Source organism: Pseudophryne corroboree, chromosome 8 (assembly GCF_028390025.1).
Source record: "Pseudophryne corroboree isolate aPseCor3 chromosome 8, aPseCor3.hap2, whole genome shotgun sequence".
Lineage (NCBI taxonomy): Eukaryota > Metazoa > Chordata > Amphibia > Anura > Myobatrachidae > Pseudophryne > Pseudophryne corroboree.
In genome coordinates, this window is record NC_086451.1 from 332,690,060 (window position 1) to 332,712,759 (window position 22,700).

Here is a 22,700-nt window from a genome sequence, read left to right on the forward strand (position 1 = left end):
ATCTGGGGGTCGAGCTTTTAGTCATGCGGCTCCGACTCTATGGAACTCACTTCCCCGCACAGTGCGAGAGGCCCCAACTATAGAATCCTTCAAAAGTAGACTCAAGACTTTCCTGTTTACTCAAGCATTTCCATAATGTCCCTTTCTCTGACGTCCTAGTGGATGCTGGGGACTCCGTAAGGACCATGGGGAATAGCGGGCTCAGCAGGAGACTGGGCACTCTAAAGAAAGATTCAGTACTATCTGGTGTGCACTGGCTCCTCCCTCTATGCCCCTCCTCCAGACCTCAGTTAGAATCTATGCCCGGACAGAGCTGGGTGCTTTTAGTGAGCTCTCCTGAGCTTGCTAATAAGAAAGTTTTTAGTTAGGTTTTTTTATTTTCAGAGAGCTTCTGCTGGCAATAGACTCTCTGCTACGAGGGACTGAGGGGAGAGAAGCAAACCTACTAACTGCGGCTAGGTTGCGCTTCTTAGGCTACTGGACACCATTAGCTCCAGAGGGATCGAACACAGGACCTGACCTTGTCGTCCATTCCCGGAGCCGCGCCGCCGTCCCCCTCGCAGAGCCAGAAGACAGAAGCCGGCAGAAGCGGAGAAGACATCGAAATCGGCGGCAGAAGACTCCTGTCTTCACATGAGGTAGCGCACAGCACTGCAGCTGTGCGCCATTGCGCCCACACTAACCCACACACTCCGGTCACTGTAGGGTGCAGGGCGCAGGGGGGGGGGCGCCCTGGGCAGCAATTAGATACCTCCTGGCGAATGCTGCATATAAACAGTGGCAAACTGTTATATGTATGAGCCCCCGCCATTTATTTTACTAAAAATCGCGGGACAGAAGCCCGCCGCTGAGGGGGTGGGGCCTTCTTCCTAAGCACTCACCAGCGCCATTTTCCTTCCACAGCTCCGCTGAGAGGAAGCTCCCCAGGCTCTCCCCTGCAGAATCACGGTAGAAGGGTAAAAAAGAGAGGGGGGGCACATAAATTTAGGAGCATAACTCATAATACAGCAGCTACTGGGTAAACACTAAGTTACTGTGTAATCCCTGGTTTATATAGCGCTGGGGTGTGTGCTGGCAGACTCTCTCTCTGTCTCTCCAAAATGCCTGGTGGGGGTCCTGTCCTCATTTAGAGCTTCCCCTGTGTGTGTGGTGTGTCGGTACGCGTGTGTCGACATGTTTGACGAAGAGGGCTATGTGGAGGCAGAGCAAGTGCAGTTGACTGACGTGTCGCCGCCGCCAGTGCCGACACCTGATTGGATGGATATGTGGAAGGTGTTAAATGATAATGTAAACTCCTTACATAAAAGGTTGGATAAAGCTGATACCTCGGGCCATCCAGGGTCTCAACCCATGCCTGATCCTACAGCGCAGAGGCCCTCAGGGTCTCAAAAGCGCCCACTATCCAAAATGGTTGACATAGATGTCGACACGGATTCTGACTCCAGTGTCGACGACGATGATGCAAAATTGCAACCTAAAATGACAAAAGCTATACGTTACATGATTATAGCGATGAAGGATATTTTGCACATATCAGAGGTAAACCCTGTCCCTGACAAGAGGGTTTATATGTATGGGGAGAAAAAGCAAGAGGTAACTTTTCCCCCTTCACATGAGTTAAATGAGTTATGTGAAAGAGCGTGGGATTCCCCAGATAAGAAAGTCCTGTTTTCCAAAAGGTTACTTATGGCGTACCCTTTCCCGCCAGAGGACAGGGTGCGCTGGGAATCCTCCCCTAGGGTAGATAAAGCTCTGACACGCTTATCTAAGAAGGTGGCCCTGCCGTCACAGGATACGGCCACCCTGAAGGATCCTGCAGATAGAAAGCAGGAAAGTATCCTGAAATCTGTTTATACACATTCAGGGACTCTACTGAGGCCGGCAATTGCGTCGGTGTGGATGTGTAGTGCTGTAGCAGCGTGGACAGATAATCTGTCTGAGGAAATGGATACCTTAGACAGGGATACCATTATGCTGACCCTGGGGCATATAAAAGACACTGTCCTATATATGAGGGATGCCCAGAGGGACATTTGCCTACTGGGCTCTAGAATGAATGCAATGTCAATTTCTCTGACGTCCTAGTGGATGCTGGGAACTCCGTAAGGACCATGGGGAATAGACGGCTCCGCAGGAGACTGGGCACATCTAAAGAAAGATTTAGGACTATCTGATGTGCACTGGCTCCTCCCCCTATGACCCTCCTCCAAGCCTCAGTTAGATTTCTGTGCCCGGCTGAGCTGGATGCACACTATGGGCTCTCCTGAGCTCCTAGAAAGAAAGTATAATTTAGGTTTTTTATTTTACAGTGAGACCAGCTGGCAACAGGCTCACTGCACCGAGGGACTAAGGGGAGAAGAAGCGAACCTACCTAAGTGGTGGTAGCTTGGGCTTCTTAGGCTACTGGACACCATTAGCTCCAGAGGGATCGCACACAGGACCCGACCTCGTCGTCCGTTCCCGGAGCCGCGCCGCCGCCCCCCTTACAGAGCCAGAAGCAAGAAGGTCCGGAAAATCGGCGGCTGAAGACTTCTGTCTTCTCCAAGGTAGCGCACAGCACTGCAGCTGTGCGCCATTGCTCCTCATGCACACCACACACTTCGGTCACTGATGGGTGCAGGGCGCTGGGGGGGGCGCCCTGAGCAGCAATAAATAACACCTTGGCTGGCAAACTGACACCATATATAGCCCCAGAGGCTATATAGGTGTATATTAACCCCTGCCAGAAATATTAAAATAGCGGGAGAAAGCCCGCCGAAAAAGGGGCGGAGCCATCTCCCTCAGCACACTGGCGCCATTTTCCCTCACAGCTTCGCTGGAAGGATCGCTCCCTGGCTCTCCCTTGCAGTCCTGCACTACAGAAAGGGTAAAAAAGAGAGGGGGGGCACAAATTTAGGCGCAGTATAATATATATATGCAGCTATATGGGGAAAACACTCTTTATAGGTGATATCCCTGTGGTATATAGCGCTCTGGTGTGTGCTGGCATACTCTCCCTCTGTCTCCCCAAAGGGCTTTGTGGGGTCCTGTCCTCTGTCAGAGCATTCCCTGTGTGTGTGCTGTGTGTCGGTACCGCTGTGTCGACATGTATGATGAGGAAAATCATGTGGAGGCAGAGCAAATGCCTGTAAATGTGTTGTCACCCCCTGAGGGGTCGACACCTGTGTGGATGGACTTATGGAAGGAATTACGTGACAGTGTCAGCTCCTTACATAAAAGGTTTGACGACATAGGACAGCCGGCTACTCAGCTTGTGACTGTTCCAGCGTCTCAAATGTCATCAGGGGCTTTAAAACGCCCGCTACCTCAGATGACAGACACAGATGTCGACACTGATACTGACTCCAGTGTCGACGACGATGAGACTAGTGTACCCTCCAATAGGTCCACCCGTTACATGATTGAGGCAATGAAAAATGTATTACACATTTCTGATAGTACCCCAGGTACCACAAAAAAAAAGGGTATTATGTTCGGTGAGAAAAAACTACCAGTAGTTTTTCCTGCATCTGAGGAATTAAATGAGGTGTGTGAGGAAGCCTGGACTTCCCCCGATAAGAAATTGATAATTTCTAAAGGTTATTGGCAGCGTACCCTTTCCCGCCAGAGGATAGGTCACGTTGGGAATCATCCCCTAGGGTAGATAAAGCGCTTACACGTTTATCAAAACAGGTGGCACTACCGTCTCCGGATACGGCCGCCCTAAAGGATCCTGCTGATAGAAGGCAGGAAGCTACCCTAAAAGCTATATATACACACACGGGCATTATATTGCGACCAGCGATTGCATCAGCATGGATGTGCAGTGCTGCTGCTGCTGCGTGGTCAGCTTCCCTGTCGGATAATATTGATACCCTGGATAGGGACAATATTTTGCTGAGGGGTGGAACTGTTGGGGATGGTTTTCAGACCTCGTTTCCACAGCTACGGCTGGGAAATCGACATTTTGCCACAGGCTACCCCACAGCAAAAGAAAGCACCGTATTATCAAGTACAGGCCTTTCGGCCCCATAAACACAAGAGGGCTCGAGGCGCATCCTTTCTGCCGAGAGGCGCATCCTTTCCCGCCATTTTCTAAAATCTGCCTTACCAGCAACCCCCTCTGTCAGGGAGGCAGTGTTGGTGGCTATCCAGAAACTGTATTCACAGCAAGTGATTGTCTAGGTACCCCTCCTTCAGCAAGGAAAGGGTTACTATTCCACAATGTTTGTAGTACCGAAACCGGACGGTTCGGTGAGGCCCATCTTAAATTTAAAATCCTTGAACACTTATATCAAAAGGTTCAAGTTCAAGATGGAATCGCTCAGGGCGGTTATTGCGAGCCTGGACGAGGGGGATTACATGGTCTACCTGGACATCAAGGATGCGTACCTACATGTCCCCATTTACCCCCCTCACCAGGAGTACCTCAGAATTGTGGTACAGGACTGTCACTATCAGTCCAGACGCTGCCGTTTTGGGTTATCCACGGCACCGAGGGTCTTTACCAGGGTAATGGCCGAAATGATGATACTCCTTCGCAAGAAGGGAGTTTTTAATTATCCCGTACTTGGACGATCTCCTGATAAAGGCGAGGTCCAAGGAACAGTTGGTAGTAGGGGTAGCGCTTTCTCGGGAAGTGCTACAACAGCACGGCTGGATTCTCAATATTCCAAAGTCACAGCTGGTCCCGACGACATGTCTTCTGTTCCTGGGAATGATTCTGGACACAGACCAGAAAAAAGTGTTTCTTCCAGTGGAAAAAGCCGAGGAGTTGTCATCTCTAGTCAGAGACCTCCTAAAACCGGGACAGGTGTCGGTACATCAATGCACGCGAGTCCTGGGAAAAATGGTAGCTTCGTACGAAGCAATTCCATTCGGAAGGTTCCACGCAAGGACTTTCCAGTGGGACCTGTTGGACAAATGGTCCGGGTCCCATCTCCAGATGCAACAGCGGATAACCCTGTCGGCAAGGACCAGGGTGTCGCTGCTGTGGTGGCTGCAGAGGGCTCATCTACTAGAGGGCCGCAGATTCGGAATACAGGACTGGGTCCTGGTGACCACGGATGCCAGCCTTCGGGGCTGGGGGGCAGTCACACAGGGAAGAAATTTCCAAGGACTGTGGTCAAATCAGGAGATTTCGCTTCACATAAATATTCTGGAGCTAAGGGCCATTTACAATGCCCTAAGCCAAGCAAGGCCCCTGCTTCAGAACCAGCCGGTACTGATCCAATCAGACAACATCACGGCGGTCGCCCATGTAAACAGACAGGGTGGCACAAGAAGCAGGAAGGCAATGGCAGAAGCCACAAGGATTCTCCGATGGGTGGAAAATCATGTGTTAGCACTGACAGCAGTGTTCATTCCGGGAGTGGACAACTGGGAAGCAGACTTCCTCAGCAGGCACGACCTCCACCCGGGAGAATGGGGACTTCATCCAGAAGTCTTCCAAATACTGGTAAACCGGTGGGAAAGACCACAGGTGGACATGATGGCGTCCCGCCTCAACAAAAAGCTAAAAAGATATTGCGCCAGGTCAAGGGACCCTCAGGCGATCGCTGTGGACGCTCTAGTAACACCGTGGGTGTACCAGTCGGTTTATGTGTTTCCTCCTCTGCCTCTCATTCCCAAGGTAATACGAAGGCGAGGAGTGAAAACTATACTCGTGGTTCCGGATTGGCCAAGAAGAGCTTGGTACACGGAACTTCAAGAGATGCTTTCAGAGGACCCTTGGCCTCTGCCGCTCAGACAGGACCTGCTGCAGCAGGGGCCCTGTCTGTTCCAAGACTTACCGTGGCTGCGTTTGACGGCATGGCGGTTGAACACCGGGTCCTGAAGGAAAAGGGCATTCCGGAGGAAGTCATCCCTACCCTGATCAAAGCCAGGAAGGATGTAACCGCAAAACATTATCACCGCATTGGCGAAAATATGTTGCTTGGTGTGAGGCCAGGAAGGCCCCAACGGAGGAATTTCAACTGGGTCGATTCCTGCATTTCCTACAAGCAGGGGTGATGTTGGTTCTCAAATTGGGGTCCATTAAGGTCCAGATTTCGGCCCTGTCGATTTTCTTCCAGAAAGAACTAGCTTCCCTGCCTGAAGTTCAAACTTTTGTCAAGGGAGTTCTGCATATTCAGCCTCCTTTTGTGCCCCCAGTGGCACCTTGGGATCTCAATGTGGTTTTGGAGTTCCTGAAATCACATTGGTTTGAACCACTTAAGACTGTGGATGTGAAATATCTCACGTGGAAAGTGGTCATGCTGTTGGCCCTGGCTTCGGCCAGGCGTGTGTCAGAATTGGCAGCTTTGTCCTATAAAAGCCCTTATCTGATTTTCCATATGGATAGGGCAGAATTGAGGACTCGTCCTCAGTTTCTCCCGAAGGTGGTATCAGCGTTTCACTTGAACCAGCCTATTGTGGTGCCTGCGGCTGCTGGGAACTTGGAGTATTCCAAGTTACTGGAGGTAGTCAGGGCCCTGAAAATGTATGTTTCCAGGACGGCTGGAGTCAGGAAAACTGACTCGCTGTTTATCCTGTATGCACCCAACAAACTGGGTGCTCCTCCTTCTAAGCAGACTATCGCGCGCTGGATTTGTAGCACTATTCAGCTGGCGCATTCTGCGGTGGGACTACCGCAGCCTAAATCTGTAAAAGTCCATTCCACAAGGAAGGTGGGCTCATCTTGGGCGGCTGCCCGAGGGGTCTCGGCTTTACTACTTTGCCGAGCTGCTACTTGGTCAGGGGCAAACACGTTTGCAAAATTCTAAAAATTTGATACCCTGGCTGAGGAGGACCTGGAGTTCTCTCATTCGGTGTTGCAGAGTCGTCCGCACTCTCCCGCCCGTTTGGGAGCTTTGGTATAATCCCCTTGGTCCTTACGGAGTTCCCAGCATCCACTAGGACGTCAGAGAAAATAAGAATTTACTCACCGGTAATTCTATTTCTCGTAGTCCGTAGTGGATGCTGGGCGCCCATCCCAAGTGCGGATTGTCTGCAATACTTGTAAATAGTTATTGTTACACAAATCGGGTTATTATTGCGAGCCATCTGTTCAGAGGCTCCTTTTGTTATCATACTGTTAACCGGGGTTCCTATCACGAGTTATACGTGTGATTGGTGTGGCTGGTATGAGTCTTACCCGGGATTCAAAATCCTTCCTTATTGTGTCAGCTCTTCCAGGCACAGTGTCCTAACTGAGGCTTGGAGGAGGGTCATAGGGGGAGGAGCCAGTGCACACCAGATAGTCCTAAATCTTTCTTTAGATGTGCCCAGTCTCCTGCGGAGCCGTCTATTCCCCATGGTCCTTACGGAGTTCCCAGCATCCACTGCGGACTACGAGAAATAGAATTACCGGTGAGTAAATTCTTATTTTCTGCCAGGAGGGTCCTGTGGACTCGGCAGTGGACAGGTGATGCCGACTCCAAAAAACACATGGAGGTGTTACCTTACAAGGGTGAGGAATTGTTTGGGGACGGTCTCTCGGACCTGGTTTCGACAACTACTGCTGGGAAGTCAAACTTTTTGCCATATATTCCCACACAACCGAAGAAAGCACCGTATTACCAAATGCAGTCCTTTAACGCACAAAGAAGCAAGAAGGTCAGAGGTGCTTCCTTTCTTGCTAGAGGCAGGGGCAGAGGAAAAAAGCTGCACCTTACAGCTAGTTCCCAGGAACAGAAGTCCTTCCCGGCTTCCACTAAATCCACTGCATGACGCTGGGGCTCCACGGGTGGAGCCAGGAGCGGTGGGGGCGCGTCTACGACATTTCAGCCAGCAGTGGGTTCGCTCACAGGTGGATCCCTGGGCTATACAGATTGTGTCTCAGGGATACAAGCTGGAATTCGAGGTGATGCCCCCTCAACGTTACCTAAAATCGGCCCTGCCAGCTTCCCCCATAGAAAGGGAAGTAGTGGTAGCGGCAATTCACAAGCTATTTCTCCAGCAGGTGGTGATAAAGGTTCCCCTTCATCAACAGGGGAAGGGATACTATTCCACAATGTTTGTGGTACAGAAACCGGACGGTTCGGTCAGACCTATATTAAATTTAAAGTCCCTGAACATTTATCTGAAAAGATTCAAGTTCAAAATGGAATCGCTCAGAGCGGTCATTGCAAGCCTGGAAGAGGGGGATTTTATGGTGTCTCTGGACATCAAGGATGCTTACTTGCATCTCCCCATTTATCCACCTCATCAGGAGTACCTCAGATTTGTGGTACAGGACTGTCATTACCAATTCCAGACGTTGCCGTTTGGGCTCTCCACGGCACCGAGAATATTTACCAAGGTAATGGCAGAAATGATGGTGATCCTGAGAAAGCAGGGAGTCACAGTTATCCCATACTTGGACGATCTCCTCATAAAGGCGAGGTCGAGGGAGCAGTTGCAGATCAGCGTAGCGCACTCACAGGAAGTGTTGCAACAGCATGGCTGGATTCTGAATATCCCAAAGTCGCAGCTGATTCCTACGACGCATCTGCCCTTTCTGGGCATGATTCTGGACACAGACCAGAAGAAGGTGTTTCTCCCGACGGAGAAGGCTCAAGAGCTTGTTACTCTAGTCAGAGACCTCTTAAAACTGAAACAGGTGTCGGTGCATCACTGCACGCGAGTCCTGGGAAAGATGGTGGCGTCGTACGAAGCCATTCCCTTCGGCAGGTTCCATGCGAGGATCTTTCAATGGGATCTGTTGGACAAATGGTCCGGATCGCATCTTCAGATGCATCGGCTGATCACCCTGTCCCCCAGGGCCAGGGTGTCTCTTCTGTGGTGGCTACAGAGTGTTCACCTTCTCGAGGGCCGCAGATTTGGCATACAGGACTGGGTCCTGGTGACCACGGATGCGAGCCTCCGAGGGTGGGGGGGCAGTCACTCAGGGAAGAAACTTCCAAGGGTTGTGGTCAAGTCAGGAAACTTGTCTGCACATAAATATCCTGGAACTAAGGGCCATATTCAACGCCCTGAGTCAAGCGGAGCCCCTGCTTCGCAACCAACCGGTGCTGATTCAGTCAGACAACATCACCGCGGTGGCTCATGTAAACCGCCAGGGCGGCACAAGAAGCAGATTCGCGATGGCGGAAGCCACCAGGATTCTTCGGTGGGCGGAAAATCACGTACAAGCACTGTCAGCAGTGTTCATTCCGGGAGTGGACAACTGGGAAGCAGACTTCCTCAGCAGGCACGACCTCCACCCTGGAGAGTGGGGACTTCATCAAGAAGTCTTCATTCAGATTACAAGTCGATGGGAACTGCCACATATAGACATGATGGCGTCCCGTCTCAACAAAAAGCTGCAACGGTATTGCGCCAGGTCAAGAGACCCTCAGGCGATAGCTGTGGACGCCCTGGTAACACCGTGGGTGTTCCAGTCGGTCTATGTGTTCCCTCCTCTTCCTCTCAGACCCAGGGTACTTTGTAAGAAGAAGAGGAGTGAGAACAATACTCATTGTTCCGGATTGGCCAAGAAGACCTTGGTACCCAGAATTGCAAGAAATGCTCACAGAGGACCCATGGCCTCTGCCTCTCAGACAGGACCTGTTGCAACAGGGGCCCTGCCTGTTCCAAGACTTACCGCGGCTGCGTTTGACGGCATGGCGGTTGAACGCCGGATCCTAGCGGAAAAAGGCATTCCGGAGGAAGTTATTCCTACGCTGATAAAGGCTAGGAAGGACGTGACAGCAAAGCATTATCACCGCATATGGCGAAAATATGTTGCTTGGTGTGAGGCCAGGAAGGCCCCTACAGAGGAATTCCAACTGGGCAGATTTCTGCACTTTCTACAGTCTGGAGTGACTATGGGCTTGAAGTTGGGATCCATAAAGGTCCAGATTTCGGCCCTATCCATTTTCTTTCAAAAGGAACTGGCGTCTCTTCTTGAAGTTCAGACGTTTGTTAAGGGAGTGCTGCATATTCAGCCCCCTTTTGTGCCACCAGTGGCACCTTGGGATCTCAACATGGTGTTGGGTTTCCTAAAATCTCACTGGTTTGAACCACTTAAGACCGTGGAGCTGAAGTATCTCACGTGGAAGGTGGTCATGCTGTTGGCATTCGCTTCGGCTAGGCGTGTGTCAGAATTGGCGGCTTTGTCATGTAAAAGCCCCTATCTGGTTTTTCATATGGACACGGCAGAATTGCGGACTCGTCCCCAATTTCTGCCAAAGGTGGTGTTATCTTTTCATTTGACCCAACCTATTGTGGTGCCTACGGCTACTCGTGACTTGGAGGATTCCAAGTTGCTTGATGTAGTCAGGGCTTTGAAGATTTATGTAGCCCGAACGGCTGGAGTCCGGAAAACTGACTCGCTGTTTATCCTGTATGCCCCCAACAAGTTGGGTGCTCCTGCTTCAAAGCAAACCGTTGCCCGCTGGATCTGTAACACGATTCAGCAGGCTCATTCTGCGGCTGGATTGCTGCATCCAAAATCAGTGAAAGCCCATTCCACAAGGAAGGTGGGCTCTTCTTGGGCGGCTGCCCGAGGGGTCTCGGCATTACAGCTTTGCCGAGCTGCTACTTGGTCGGGTTCAAACACATTTGCAAAATTCTACAAGTTTGATACCCTGGCTGAGGAGGACCTTGAGTTTGCCCATTCGGTGCTGCAGAGTCATCCGCACTCTCCCGCCTGTTTGGGAGCTTTGGTATAATCCCCATGGTCCTTACGGAGTCCCCAGCATCCACTAGGACGTCAGAGAAAATAAGATTTTACTTACCGGTAAATCTATTTCTCGTAGTCCGTAGTGGATGCTGGGCGCCCGTCCCAAGTGCGGACTTTCTGCAATACGTGTACATAGTTATTGCTTAATATTGGGTTATGTTATGTTATGTTGGCATCCATTGTTGATGCCCTGTTGTTGTTCATACTGTTGACTGGATAAGTGTATCACAAGTTGTACGGTGTGATTGGTGTGGCTGGTATGAGTCTTACCCGAGATTCCAAAATCCTTTCCTTATAATGTCTGCTCTTCCGGGCACAGTTTCCTTAACGGAGGTCTGGAGGAGGGGCATAGAGGGAGGAGCCTGTGCACACCAGATAGTACTAAATCTTTCTTTAGAGTGCCCAGTCTCCTGCGGAGCCCGCTATTCCCCATGGTCCTTACGGAGTCCCCAACATCCACTACATACTACGAGAAATAGATTTACCGGTAAGTAAAATCTTATTTTTAGTATCTTCATGCTTTTGTATTTTATGAAAATGTACTTCATTATTTTCTGTACTATATTATGCTATGTATCTGTTAAGCGCCTTGAGTCCTATTGGAAAAAGAGCGCTATATAAATAAAATTATTATTATTATTATTACAGCATATTATATAGACCCTGTGCATTATACAGCCTTCAGTGTCATGTATCTAGCCCCACTGTATCTATTATGCTGCCCCAGTTCATGAATATAACCTCTACCCCAGTGTCTAGTATAAAGTTTTGTGGTGTCCATTTTCCTTATCCCGTGTCCAGGATAGTTGTGCCTCTCCCATCCTGTCTGTACTGTCCATTTATCATTGGTTTTTTACTGTTCCAAAGCTCTTAGCATTTGTACTGTTACTGCTGTTATAACAGCCAGTCAAGAAACAGCTAGCACTATTAATATCGATACAGATTACTTTTTATTTAAGGCTTTTTTTGGTCACTAGTACAGTAGCCACATCCCAAACACGAGTAGCAATGTAAGGCATCCAGAGATTCAAGGAGATCTGCTAATGTGCCCAGTAGTAACAAGACTTATGTGTTATGTGTGTACTTTTCTAGGACAGAGAGGAGCTGTTCCTACGTGCTCTGTGCCTGTGCCACACTGTGCAGCTGAAAGAAGAGTCTCAGTGCGATGGGCCTATTGCCTTGTCAGAAAATAAATGTTCTTACATCTGCTCTTCTCCTGATGAAATTGCTTTGGTGAATGGAGCCAAAAAGTGAGTGTTACATATTTTGTAAATAAGAGTGTGGTTCAGTAAGTAGGTTAACAAGACCTCTCACGTGTGTGATGTTCTCTATTACATTCTAATTTCCCACCAAGCCAGAGCAGGTAGACCACTGCTTCCCCTCACGGCCATTAGACTGCGCCTCATATCAGTCATACTGTCCCATCATTCATCATCCGGTTACGAGGTGTACAGTGATACCATCATGTCATGGGAACAGGGTTTTTTTTTTTTTATTCAATCATTTTTATTGAAATATTTAACTTTTTGTTACAATACAAATCACATAACATTAATGTCCTTTTACAAAGTAATAAACATGTCACATTGTCAATAAATACTGGATATTACTAACAATACAGTTGTAGTCTCCTCTGTACTGTTAAATACAAGAGATATCCTATATCCACATTTACAGTAGTTGGGCAGATCAATCAATATTCGGTGAATAAACCATAAAATCAAGTTATGTAAGCCAGCTGAAACTACATCTGCTCATTGTCTGTCTCATTCATTTTACAAGATTAACATTACATAGCATACGGTAGGGATGACACAAGAGAGTATCACCTTGGAATTCTTGGATATAATTAACCGGGGGCCTCATAACGTTGCATATAGGGAGACACCAACCACCTACAGATGGGTCCTCCGTTATCTTGGCTGGCTGAGGCGTTAGTCGCGATCGGGCATACGCAGCGTGCCTGGGCGCAAGGAGGTGCGCCTAGTCGTAGGGAGGTGCACAGAGCATTTGGCATTACCTTTGAGTGTAATACCTGCGATCATCCACCAGATGTCGCTTTTCAAAATCACCAATGCGCATGCGTGTGGTCTTCATTAAAATACAATACTGAACTACAGGGTAAGAAGTACTTTACTGGTGCGTCTCATTACGCTACAATATGCTACAGTATGTCATACAGTATATACAGTACAGACGCAAATAGTACAGCATATACAGATCCAAACGAATGTGTTACAGGTATAGTATGATCTATTGATGTTAGGGATATGCGAGCATCCAAATCCCGTAGTATTAAGTATAATGGGGAGAGATAAAAGCTCCTCCCTAAGTTCCTGGATGCCAAATCACTGTGCTTAGCGTCTCTGTACAGTACTTTGCATTTAAGTACTAAATAGCACGAACAGCTTGTAATGTACAACGGCAAGTGTTACCTTACTAAGTATAATGGAGAGAGATAAAAGCTCCTCCCTAAGTTCCTGGATGCCAAATCACTGTGCTTAGCATCTCTGTACAGTATTTTGCATTTAAGTACTGAATAGCACGAACAGCTTGTACAGCGGCAAGTGTTATCTTTCTAAGTATAATGGGGAGAGATAAAAGCTCCTCCCTAAGTTCCTGGATGCCAAATCACTGTGCTTAGCGTCTCTGTACAGTATTTTGCATTTGAGTACTAAATAGCACAAACAGCTTATAACGTACTCTGCTCTAAAGGCTACAGCCGCAAGCGTTATCTTTGAGTATAATGGGGAGAGATAAAAGCTCCTCCCTAAGTTCCTGGCTGCCAAATTACCATGCTTAGCATCTCTGTACAGTACAATTTTTTATCTAGCCAGAAACTCCGCATCCCGTGCAAGCTTGGCGGACAACTGGAGGGGACCTGACACACGGTTGCTTGCTGTTTCCCTTTGCGGTGTCACATAAACTAGTGGTTGGTTTGCCTCGAAAGCGAAGAGTCTCCTCTTTTTTTATGGTACCGGTCCCAAGTCTCTGGGACACCCAGAACCATTGATATCAGGACGCAAAGTGGACCCATTTTCACATAGACTGTAATGGGCCAGTTAATTTAGACCCACCATGGGTTGCAACGTTTGCCATAAGCCTTTTGGGGGCCACAGAAACTTGGGGTTGTTATCCTCCGGTAGCTAATCGTCTCCCCTTCCATACCAACCCGATTCTGAGCAGATTGGACCATCAGAACCGGAGATATTAAGCTTTAAGCCCATTTTAATTGAATTTAATTTAATAGCTCACATAAACCGAACGTCAATGGACCATTGCTTTAACACATTCGTTTGTGCCTGTACACACTTTTTTTATTTATTGATTTATTGGTTTCTTTTTTTGGGTCCCGACAGACAATTAATATTTTCGACAGCGTCTCTGAACTCCGCTGGTTAATCCCCACCTTCCCCTGCCCCTTCCCCCTCCCCTTTATGCTGTTAAGGGACTTGGACACTTATATTGCAGAACACGGAATTAAGCCACCACATCCCCCTACCCCCATCCCACTTCCCCCCAGCACAGTTCATACAGTAGACAGGGAGGGAGGTCAGGTTACAATAAATGTACAACACAATACTGTACTTTATATGAAAATCAGATAGAGAACTGCAGTCGCTTTGATATATGTGCAAATGGTACAGTAGCAGTGATCCCTTCTCATAAAGTACAACACAGATTTTCTAACGCCGACGATCTACAGTACTATGTTTCTCGAACAGTTAATTGCGTCAGAATACACTAATTTATATTAATTGGTATGTCTACGGGTCCTCATTGCCACTGTGTATTTTAGATAGCGGAATGAGTCGCTCCTGCAGATTTGCCCTAATTTATTTAAAAGTTGTGTGCACCCTTCCATTGAATGTATTACAATGGATTACAAAGAAAAAAATAATAATAAAGTGAATTTCAGGGATAAATTAAATAAATACATTGGCACTTTGGGAATTGAACCCAGGACCCTAAGTGTGGGAGGCGGAAGCCTTCACTACTTGCCCACATCGCTGCATGGAACATACACAAGTTCATGTGTAAAAGTACTGCAAGCAGCGATTCCTTCCCATTGGTGTTCATTTATGCCGTTAGGGGACTTGGACGCTTGTATTTCAAAACACGGTATTTAGTGCACTGTACATACTTTAAAGTCAATGAACTACATTACTCTATTGCTTTGTCTACGGGACTTGGACGCTCACATTCAGTAACAGTAATTGACAAGTGTTTTAATGCGTTCGTGTCAGTCTGTATAAACTATTATTATTATTTTTTTTACTCTCTCTGACCATTGGTCACCATCTGTGTGTACAGTATGCAGTACAGGACTGTATATTAACATTTGCCAGAGCTTGTAGTCCGCCGCTATTCGATCTAAAGTACTAGATTAGTGGAGCATTAGCCACCCAGTGGTGGAGATGTGTATTGCATGCTGAGTATGTAATCGTGCCTCAACGCGCCTGTCCGTGATTAAACTCAGCAACCTAAGCTATCGCCTAGGCGTGACTAAACCTCCATCCAGGTGCAAAAACTGCCAAGATAACGGAGGACCCATCTGTTTCCCAAATTTTGTAATATTTAATTTCCACCTGTCTGGATATATAAACAAATTTCTGCAGCTGGGTACATTGGTTTCCACAGGGAAACATCGGGGTGTAGAGATGGATCTTGATCCAGGCACCAACAGGTTAAAGCTTTAGACTGTCCCAGGATGCATTGGGGCCTCCTCCTTAACCCCGCCTCCAGGCACTGTGAGCTCAGTTTCGAGTTGGTGCCTGCAGAAGCAGGTCACTTAACAGGGAGGTTGCACAGGGCAGCCCTGAAAAAGCCTGATGGGGAAGCTTTGTATAATGTCTGTGTAATATGTGCCATACATCTCCCAGTCAGTCCGCAGCTCCTGTAACCAATCAGGAGCCACCTTGGGCGGTGTTCTCAACTATGCTCAATACGCTTGTAACACACCTTACGCCCCCTATGGGACCTTCTGTGCCATTGCAGCCACATATTGTCCCTATGGTAAATCCACCTTGGGCGGATAATTTGTCTACCCAGTTGCAGCTATTGAATCAATCTTTGGTTAGACATAAACCTACCCCAAGTCACTCTGGTGTCAAGGGGGCAACTAAGCGGTCCACTTCCTCCTCACAATCCACTAATCTCCCTGAAGATTCTTCTGATGAGGATGGGGAGTATACTGACCCGCCAGACACCCATACAGCTGCTTCTGACGAGGAATCTGCAATTCAGGTTGATGTCCCTGACCTAGTGGTTGCTATTAAGCAAATGCTACAAATAGATGATGATGTGGATCCCACTACTGTGTCTACGAAACCTGATAAGTTTAAACATCAGGAGGTAACTAAAATATTATTACTGCATTCTAATCATTTAGTAGACATACGTCAAGAACCCTGGTCTTCACCAGGAAAGAAATTATCCCTGTTTAAAAAGATTGTAGCTCGTTATCCTCTCCCTTTTGAGTTGTGTAAAAAGTGGGAAAATTCACCACCGGTGGATTGCCATGTCACCCGTCTCATGGTGACATCTACTGTGCCTGTCACCACTGTCACCTCACTGAAGGAACCGACATATAAGCGTGTGGATGGTTACCCGAAGTCTGTTTACTCCCTTACAGGTGCTGTACATAGACCCACTATAGCAGCCTCCTGGGCTGTGAAAGGAATTGAAGCATGGGTTCAGGCATTAGAGGAAGAGCTGTCTCAAGATATATCTGACAATGCCAGACAATACCTGTCTCATATTACCACCGCCGCCTATTAGGTTCAGGAGGCGTCCTCTGAGGCAGGTTTGTTGGCGGCCAAGGCATCGACTACGTCCATCCTGGCTCGCCATATTCTGTGGTTGAGGTCGTGGAAGGTGGACCTGGACTCCAAAAAGACCTTGGAGGTACTCCCTTTTAAGGGAGACATCCTATTTGGGGAAGATCTCAATAAGATTGTGACTGACTTAGCGGCGACTGCATTTCTCCCGAATACTACTCCTTCTGCACAGAAGGCAAAAGGTACCACTTTTCGCTCCTTTCGGACACAAGGGAAAGCAAAATGTCTCGGGAATGCCTGACCATCTCGTGCTCCCAAAACTACTAAGCCCAAGACCAAACAATCCTGGGCCGCCCGTCAGCCAGCTTCTAAACACGACAAGCCTGCCGCATGACGGGACGGGCCTCCCCTTGGGGGACCCCAAGGTGGGAGGACGACTTCTGCGATTCACCCAAGTCTGGTTGAAGACCACTTCAGATGCGTTGGTACGAGAAGTTGTTTCTCACAGGTACGCAGTCTCTTTCAAGAGACGTCCCCCTCACCAGTTCTGCACAACAGTTTTCCCTTCGGATCCATTGAAGGCGCAAGTTCTACAGCTGGTTGTACATTCCCTCCTGGATACAGGAGTGGTAGTGCTGGTACCTCTGCCTCAAAGAGGCAGAGGATATTACTCGACCCTGTTTCTGGTTCCGAAACCCAATGGGTCTTTCCAGCCTATACTCAACCTCATATCTTTGAACAAGTTTGTGAGAGTGTCCAAGTTCTGTATGGAAACACTGCGCTCAATTGTTCTGTCCATGGAACCCGGAGACTATATGGTATCCCTGAATATACAGGATGCTTATCTACATATTCCTATTGCCATATCGCATCAGCAATATCTGCAGTTTGCTATTGGCAACCTCCACTATCAATTCCATGCTCTGCTGTTTGGACTAGCAACGGCCCTTCGGATCTTCACCAATGTTATGGCCGTGATGACGGCTCATCTCTGTCATCAGGGAGTCAGAATCCTGCCATATCTGGACACCTTGCTGATTCTAGCAAACTCCCAAGATGTCCTCCTTAGTCATCTACAACTGACGGGAAACTTCCTACAAGCCCACGAATGGCTAATCAACTGGAAGAAGTCCTCGCTGGTCCCTGCTCGGAGCATGGTGCACCTAGGGGCACTTCTGGACACACACAGTCAGTGGCTGTTTCTGTCTCCAGAGAAGGTCCTGAAACTTCAGGACAGGATCAGATGCTTACTCTCTCACCCAAGAGTGTCGATACACTCGGCAATGCAAGTATTAGGCCTCATGGTGTCAGTTTTCGACATAGTATAGTACGCTCCATTTCATTCACGCCCTCTGCAGAGGTTAATCCTTTCCAAGTGGGATGGCCTACCTCATCGGATCAGGTCTCACATGAGCTCCTTGACTCCGGAGGTTCGTCTGTCGCTGACCTGGTGGCTACAGTACCAGCAGTTGAGCAGGGGCTGTCCCTTCTGGATCCCCAACTGGGTCCTTCTGACTACGGATGCCAGTCTGAGGGGTTGGTGCACGGTGTTGGAGCAACACTTTTTCCAGGGTCGGTGGACCAAGGAGGAATCACTCCTCCCGATAAACATTCTGGAATTGCGGTCAGTGTTCAATGCTTTGTCTCTCGCTCTGCCTCTGTTACAGAACAGGCCTGTTCAAGTACGGTCAGACAATGCCACCATGGTGGCATACATAAACCATCAAGGCGGCACTCGAAGCCACATGGCAATGCTGGAAGTGTCAAAAATTCTTGTTGGGCAGAACGCCATCTGCCAGCAGTATCTGCAGTGTTCATTCAGGGAGTCCTCAACTGGGAAGCGGATTTCCTCAGTCGTCAGGACGTGCATGCCGGAGAGTGGAGTCTTCATCTGGAAGTCTTTCAACTCTTAGTGGACAAGTGGGGCCTACCGGATGTAGACCTGATGGCGTCTCGACACAATCACAAAGTTCCGGTCTTCGGATCAAGGATAAGGGATCCTCAAGCAGCGTTCGTGGACACACTGGCAATTTAATGGAACTTTTGTCTGCCATACGTGTTCCCTCCAGTGTCACCCCTGCCCAGGGTGCTACGGAAGTTCAAACTAGGAGGAATACTACTTCTAATCGCTCCGGCGTGGCCCAGACAGCATTGGTTCTCAGTCCTGCAGGGTCTCTCGATAGAGCATACTCTACTACTTCCTCAACGCCCAGACCTCCTCGTTCAGGGCCCTTGTGTCTACCCGGACCTGGCCAGACTGGCTCTTGAAGCATCACTCATGAGGGCCAAAAGATTCTCCGAGGCGGTTATCCAAACTATGCTGAAGGCCCGCATCTGCACGGATTTATTACAGGGTTTGGAATTCTTACTTCACCTGGTGTGCTGCTAAGAATTACGATGCATACAAATTCAGAACTTCCAGACTTCTGGCCTTTCTGCAACAAGACCTGGACTTAGGCCTTCGTCTGTCCTCCCTCAAGGTTCATATATCTGCCTTGTCGGTGTGGTTTGCGTCTATTCCTGACATTCATACTTTCACTCAGGGTGTTTTACAGATTCAGCCTCCCTAGATCCCTCCTGTGGCTCCATGGGATCTGTCTATTGTCCTGAATGCCCTGCAAGAGTCTCTATTTGAACCTCTTGAGTCAGTGATCCTCAAATGGCTCACTGTCCAGGTCCTGTTCCTACTGGCTATTGCCTCTGCCAGGAGGGTGTCTGATTTAGGCTCTTTGTCCACCATTCCTGATTTTTCACCGTGACCGGGCAGTTCTTAGAACTCGTCCTGGTTATCTACCTAAGGTGGTGTCATCTTTCCACCTTATCCAAGAGATTTGTGGTTCTGGCTTTCATCTTTTCTGGTTTGTCCTCCAAAGAGTGGTCTTTGGATGTGGTGCGGGCTCTCCGTATTTACGTGGAAAACACTGCCTCTATTAGGAGGTCAGATACCCTTTTTGTACTTTTTGTTTTTCACAAACGAGGCTGGCCTGCGAACACGCAAACACTGGGCAGATGGATTAGAATGGTGGTTGCACAAGCATATGCACAGGCTGGTCTTCCAGCTCCTGCTGCTATTAAAGCCCATTCTACTCGGTCTGTTGGACCTTCTTGGACGGCCCGCCAAGGCGCGTCCGCTGAACAATTGTGGTCCTCAGTGAACGCGTTCATTAGGTTCTATGCCTTTGATACTTCCGCCTCCCAGGATGCTTCCTTTGGACGCCGGGTTCTCATACCCACTACGGCGCGTCCCCTCTTATGAGGAACTGCTTTAGGACATTACCGATGTTTCCCTGTGGAAACCAATGTACCCCGCTGCAGAAAAGGAGATTTATGGTAGACTTACCATGGCTAAATCTCTTTCTGCGAGGTACATTGATTCCACAGGGCACCCGTCCTGACACATCTAGCTTCTATGGGTTTGTATGGCATTAGCCGCTAGTCCCTTCTCCTGTTGTGAGAACGTGGTTCTGTGTGACTAATATCTACCTTCTACCTTCTCTTTTACCTGCTCCTGCATTGGACTGGTTAACGAAACTGAGCTCACAGTGCCTGGTGGCGGGGTTATAGAGGAGGCCCCAATGCATTCTGGGACAGTCTAAAGCTTTATCCTGTTGGAGCCTGGATCAAGATCCATCTCTAAACCCCGATGTTTCCCTGTGGAACCAATGTACCTCGCAGAAAGAGATTTAACCATTGTAAGTCTACCATAAATCTCCTTTTTTCATATCTAGCAACCTCATGCACCGATAGTGGGGCCAGTAGAGGCCAACAAGCTACGCATACCTTTACCAATGTACATAAATTAATAATATACTGCTGTGTGCATTTATCAAGAGTGTCATCTGCAAAAGCTGCCAGTACACACACTATGGGAATCCCCGTCTTAGGAACAGTTTTGGTGTTCTGCCTTTGATAATGGTAGTACAGACGTTCAGATGAGCAGCGATCCGGCCGGCCAAGTATGTCCTCCCCAGGCAGTGCATCAAACCCAAACCTGTTTCCATAACATGACATTATCAACCTATGCCTCAACAAGTTTGTGATGAATTTCAGCTGCTGATGTGCCCTTTAGACACATTAATCTAATCACACTACACACCTCAGTGGTTGACCATTTTTCCGCCAGCCCCGCCATCTTACAACTGATGTTGACAGTATGACTGATATGACATATGACTGATATGAGGCGCAGTCAAATGGCCGCGAGGGGAAGCAGTGCTCTGCCTGCTGGGAAATTAGAATAGAATTAAGAACATTACACACGTGAGAGGTCTTGTTACCTTACTTATTGTGCCACCTTCTTACACGTGTTTTAATTGGTTTCCTCTTTTCTTTGTGCTAGTACTCTTTGACTGCAATGTTACAGCTTCTTTGCATCGAGATATGTCATGTCACAGTAAGATGTATCACAGAATAATACTTAGAAATGTGTAGGAATCTGCTGTGTTGCAGCCAATACAAGGACTGGATCCACAAAAGTGAACCAACCTATCAATTTGCTAGGAGCTAAGGGGCAGATGTATTCTAGCGGCACACATCATGCCGCTATAGCGCTTCCTGCTTCATCTCTGTACCAAGGCGAAGCAGATAGCAATGTCAGAGCCCACAGCGCATCAGCCTAGTCTCAATGCCTAGCCGGCTCCATTGGCGAGATCTCCCATGCAGCCTGTAACCCGGCAGCCGCCCAGAACCTGACATAGTCACACGTCACCTCCTATACAGGGGAGAGCACGGATGGTGTAATGGTTAGCATTACTGCCTCACAGAACTGAGGTCATGGGTTCGATTCCCACCATGACCCTAACTGTGTGGAGTTTGTATATTATCCCCTATACTTGCATGGGTTTCCTCCGGGTACTCCGTTTTCCTCCCACAACCCAAAAATATACTTTTAGGTTAATTGGCTCCCAACAAAAATTAACCCTAGCATGAATGTGTGTGTGTACATGTGGTAGGGAATATAGATTGTAAGCTCCACTGGGGCAGAGACTGATGTGAATGGCCAAATTTTCTCTGTAAAGCTCTGCGGAATATGTGTGCGCTATATAAATAACTGGTAATAAATAAATAATATACATAAGGGAGAAGCGTATCAGTGCAGCCCACTAATCCCCCTAATTCCTAATTATGCATCTATCCCTAAAAACCCTAACAAGGTGTGAGGCACAAGTTGTTTCAGAGAAGTTTATTGGCTGCATAATTTCATGCAGCTACAACACTTCAATTCATTGACTTCATGATCTCTGGGAGAAGCTGCTTCCGCAGCATCACCTAATTTCACAGTCCAGTGCTCAGAGGTCTCCTCTCCTGCCCCCACCTCCAGCTGCTATGGTTCATGTGAGGAGACGCATCCTGCTGCTAGTACTGAGCATGTTTTAGTGTCACGGTTTCCCCTGCTGGTGATGTGTATGCGTGCTGTGCGTCACTTACAGGAGATGACAACCTGTAAATATTCAGTCCTTGCTGTAGGAACACTAAATATAAACTAGAATTGGATACCCTATGCTGAAGGTTCACTCCTTTCCAGGCGTTAAAATGTTTCTTGTTGAATGCATTCCTAGATAAATCTTCTCCGTAAAATATTATCATCTAGTATCAGTTCTGTAAGATTCCCTTTATGTTACATGGGAAGAAGAAATATGAATTCTTCTTTCCATGTAATATACCCTGGTTTATTGGCAACAATATAATTTGTGGCAGCACCCCCAGATTTGATTTGATTTATGTAATTGTAATATGGGGTCCCTGTTTGAATTGGCGAAACAATATCGTGCCGGTCCACAGGATCAATGTGCAGTTGCATGCACTCTTGGAGGTGGACATGTTCCAGCCTCTTGGACCAAGCGACCTGGTCATTTCCCCCATGACTTAGGCCTGATGGTGTGTTTTAGAATACATACGCTTATCTGCAGCCACATTTATTGGTCAGAATAGTTCTCTTGGGCCAAATCCTATGTTTTAAATATGTAATTTTAAGAATGTTTACAGTGTTGTCTGATACTTATGTCCTTATCACTTAGGTTTTGTTTAAGATGTTAAAGTGACCCATTTCTGTTTCTGTTTAATAGGTATGGATTTACATACATGGGAACGGAAAATGATTTCATGAAGGTTAAAAACCAAAATAATGAGCTGGAAATGTGAGTATGTTAAGGCCGCAATACTCTGAGAAAGTAGATTATTCTATGCTTACATGTACATAAATACCATGAAGGTAAGATGGTGAGATAAATAGATACGGATGGGGGATGGGAAGTTTGGCAGCGGATGTAAGCACAGTGGAACCTGTATGGTATACC

The 22,700-nt window shown here is 47.9% G+C and overlaps 1 protein-coding gene across 7 annotated transcripts in view; it reads left to right on the forward strand.

The window, feature by feature from the left end:
• Positions 1–22,700, forward strand: part of ATP11C (ATPase phospholipid transporting 11C) — a 330,923-nt gene that overhangs the window by 228,744 nt on the left and 79,479 nt on the right. For all 7 annotated transcript variants that reach the window (XM_063937413.1, XM_063937409.1, XM_063937408.1 and 4 more), the window contains 2 exons: positions 11,717–11,874; positions 22,470–22,541. In XM_063937413.1, the coding sequence (XP_063793483.1) occupies positions 11,717–11,874; positions 22,470–22,541 (230 nt within the window). The remainder of the gene's footprint in view (positions 1–11,716; positions 11,875–22,469; positions 22,542–22,700) is intronic.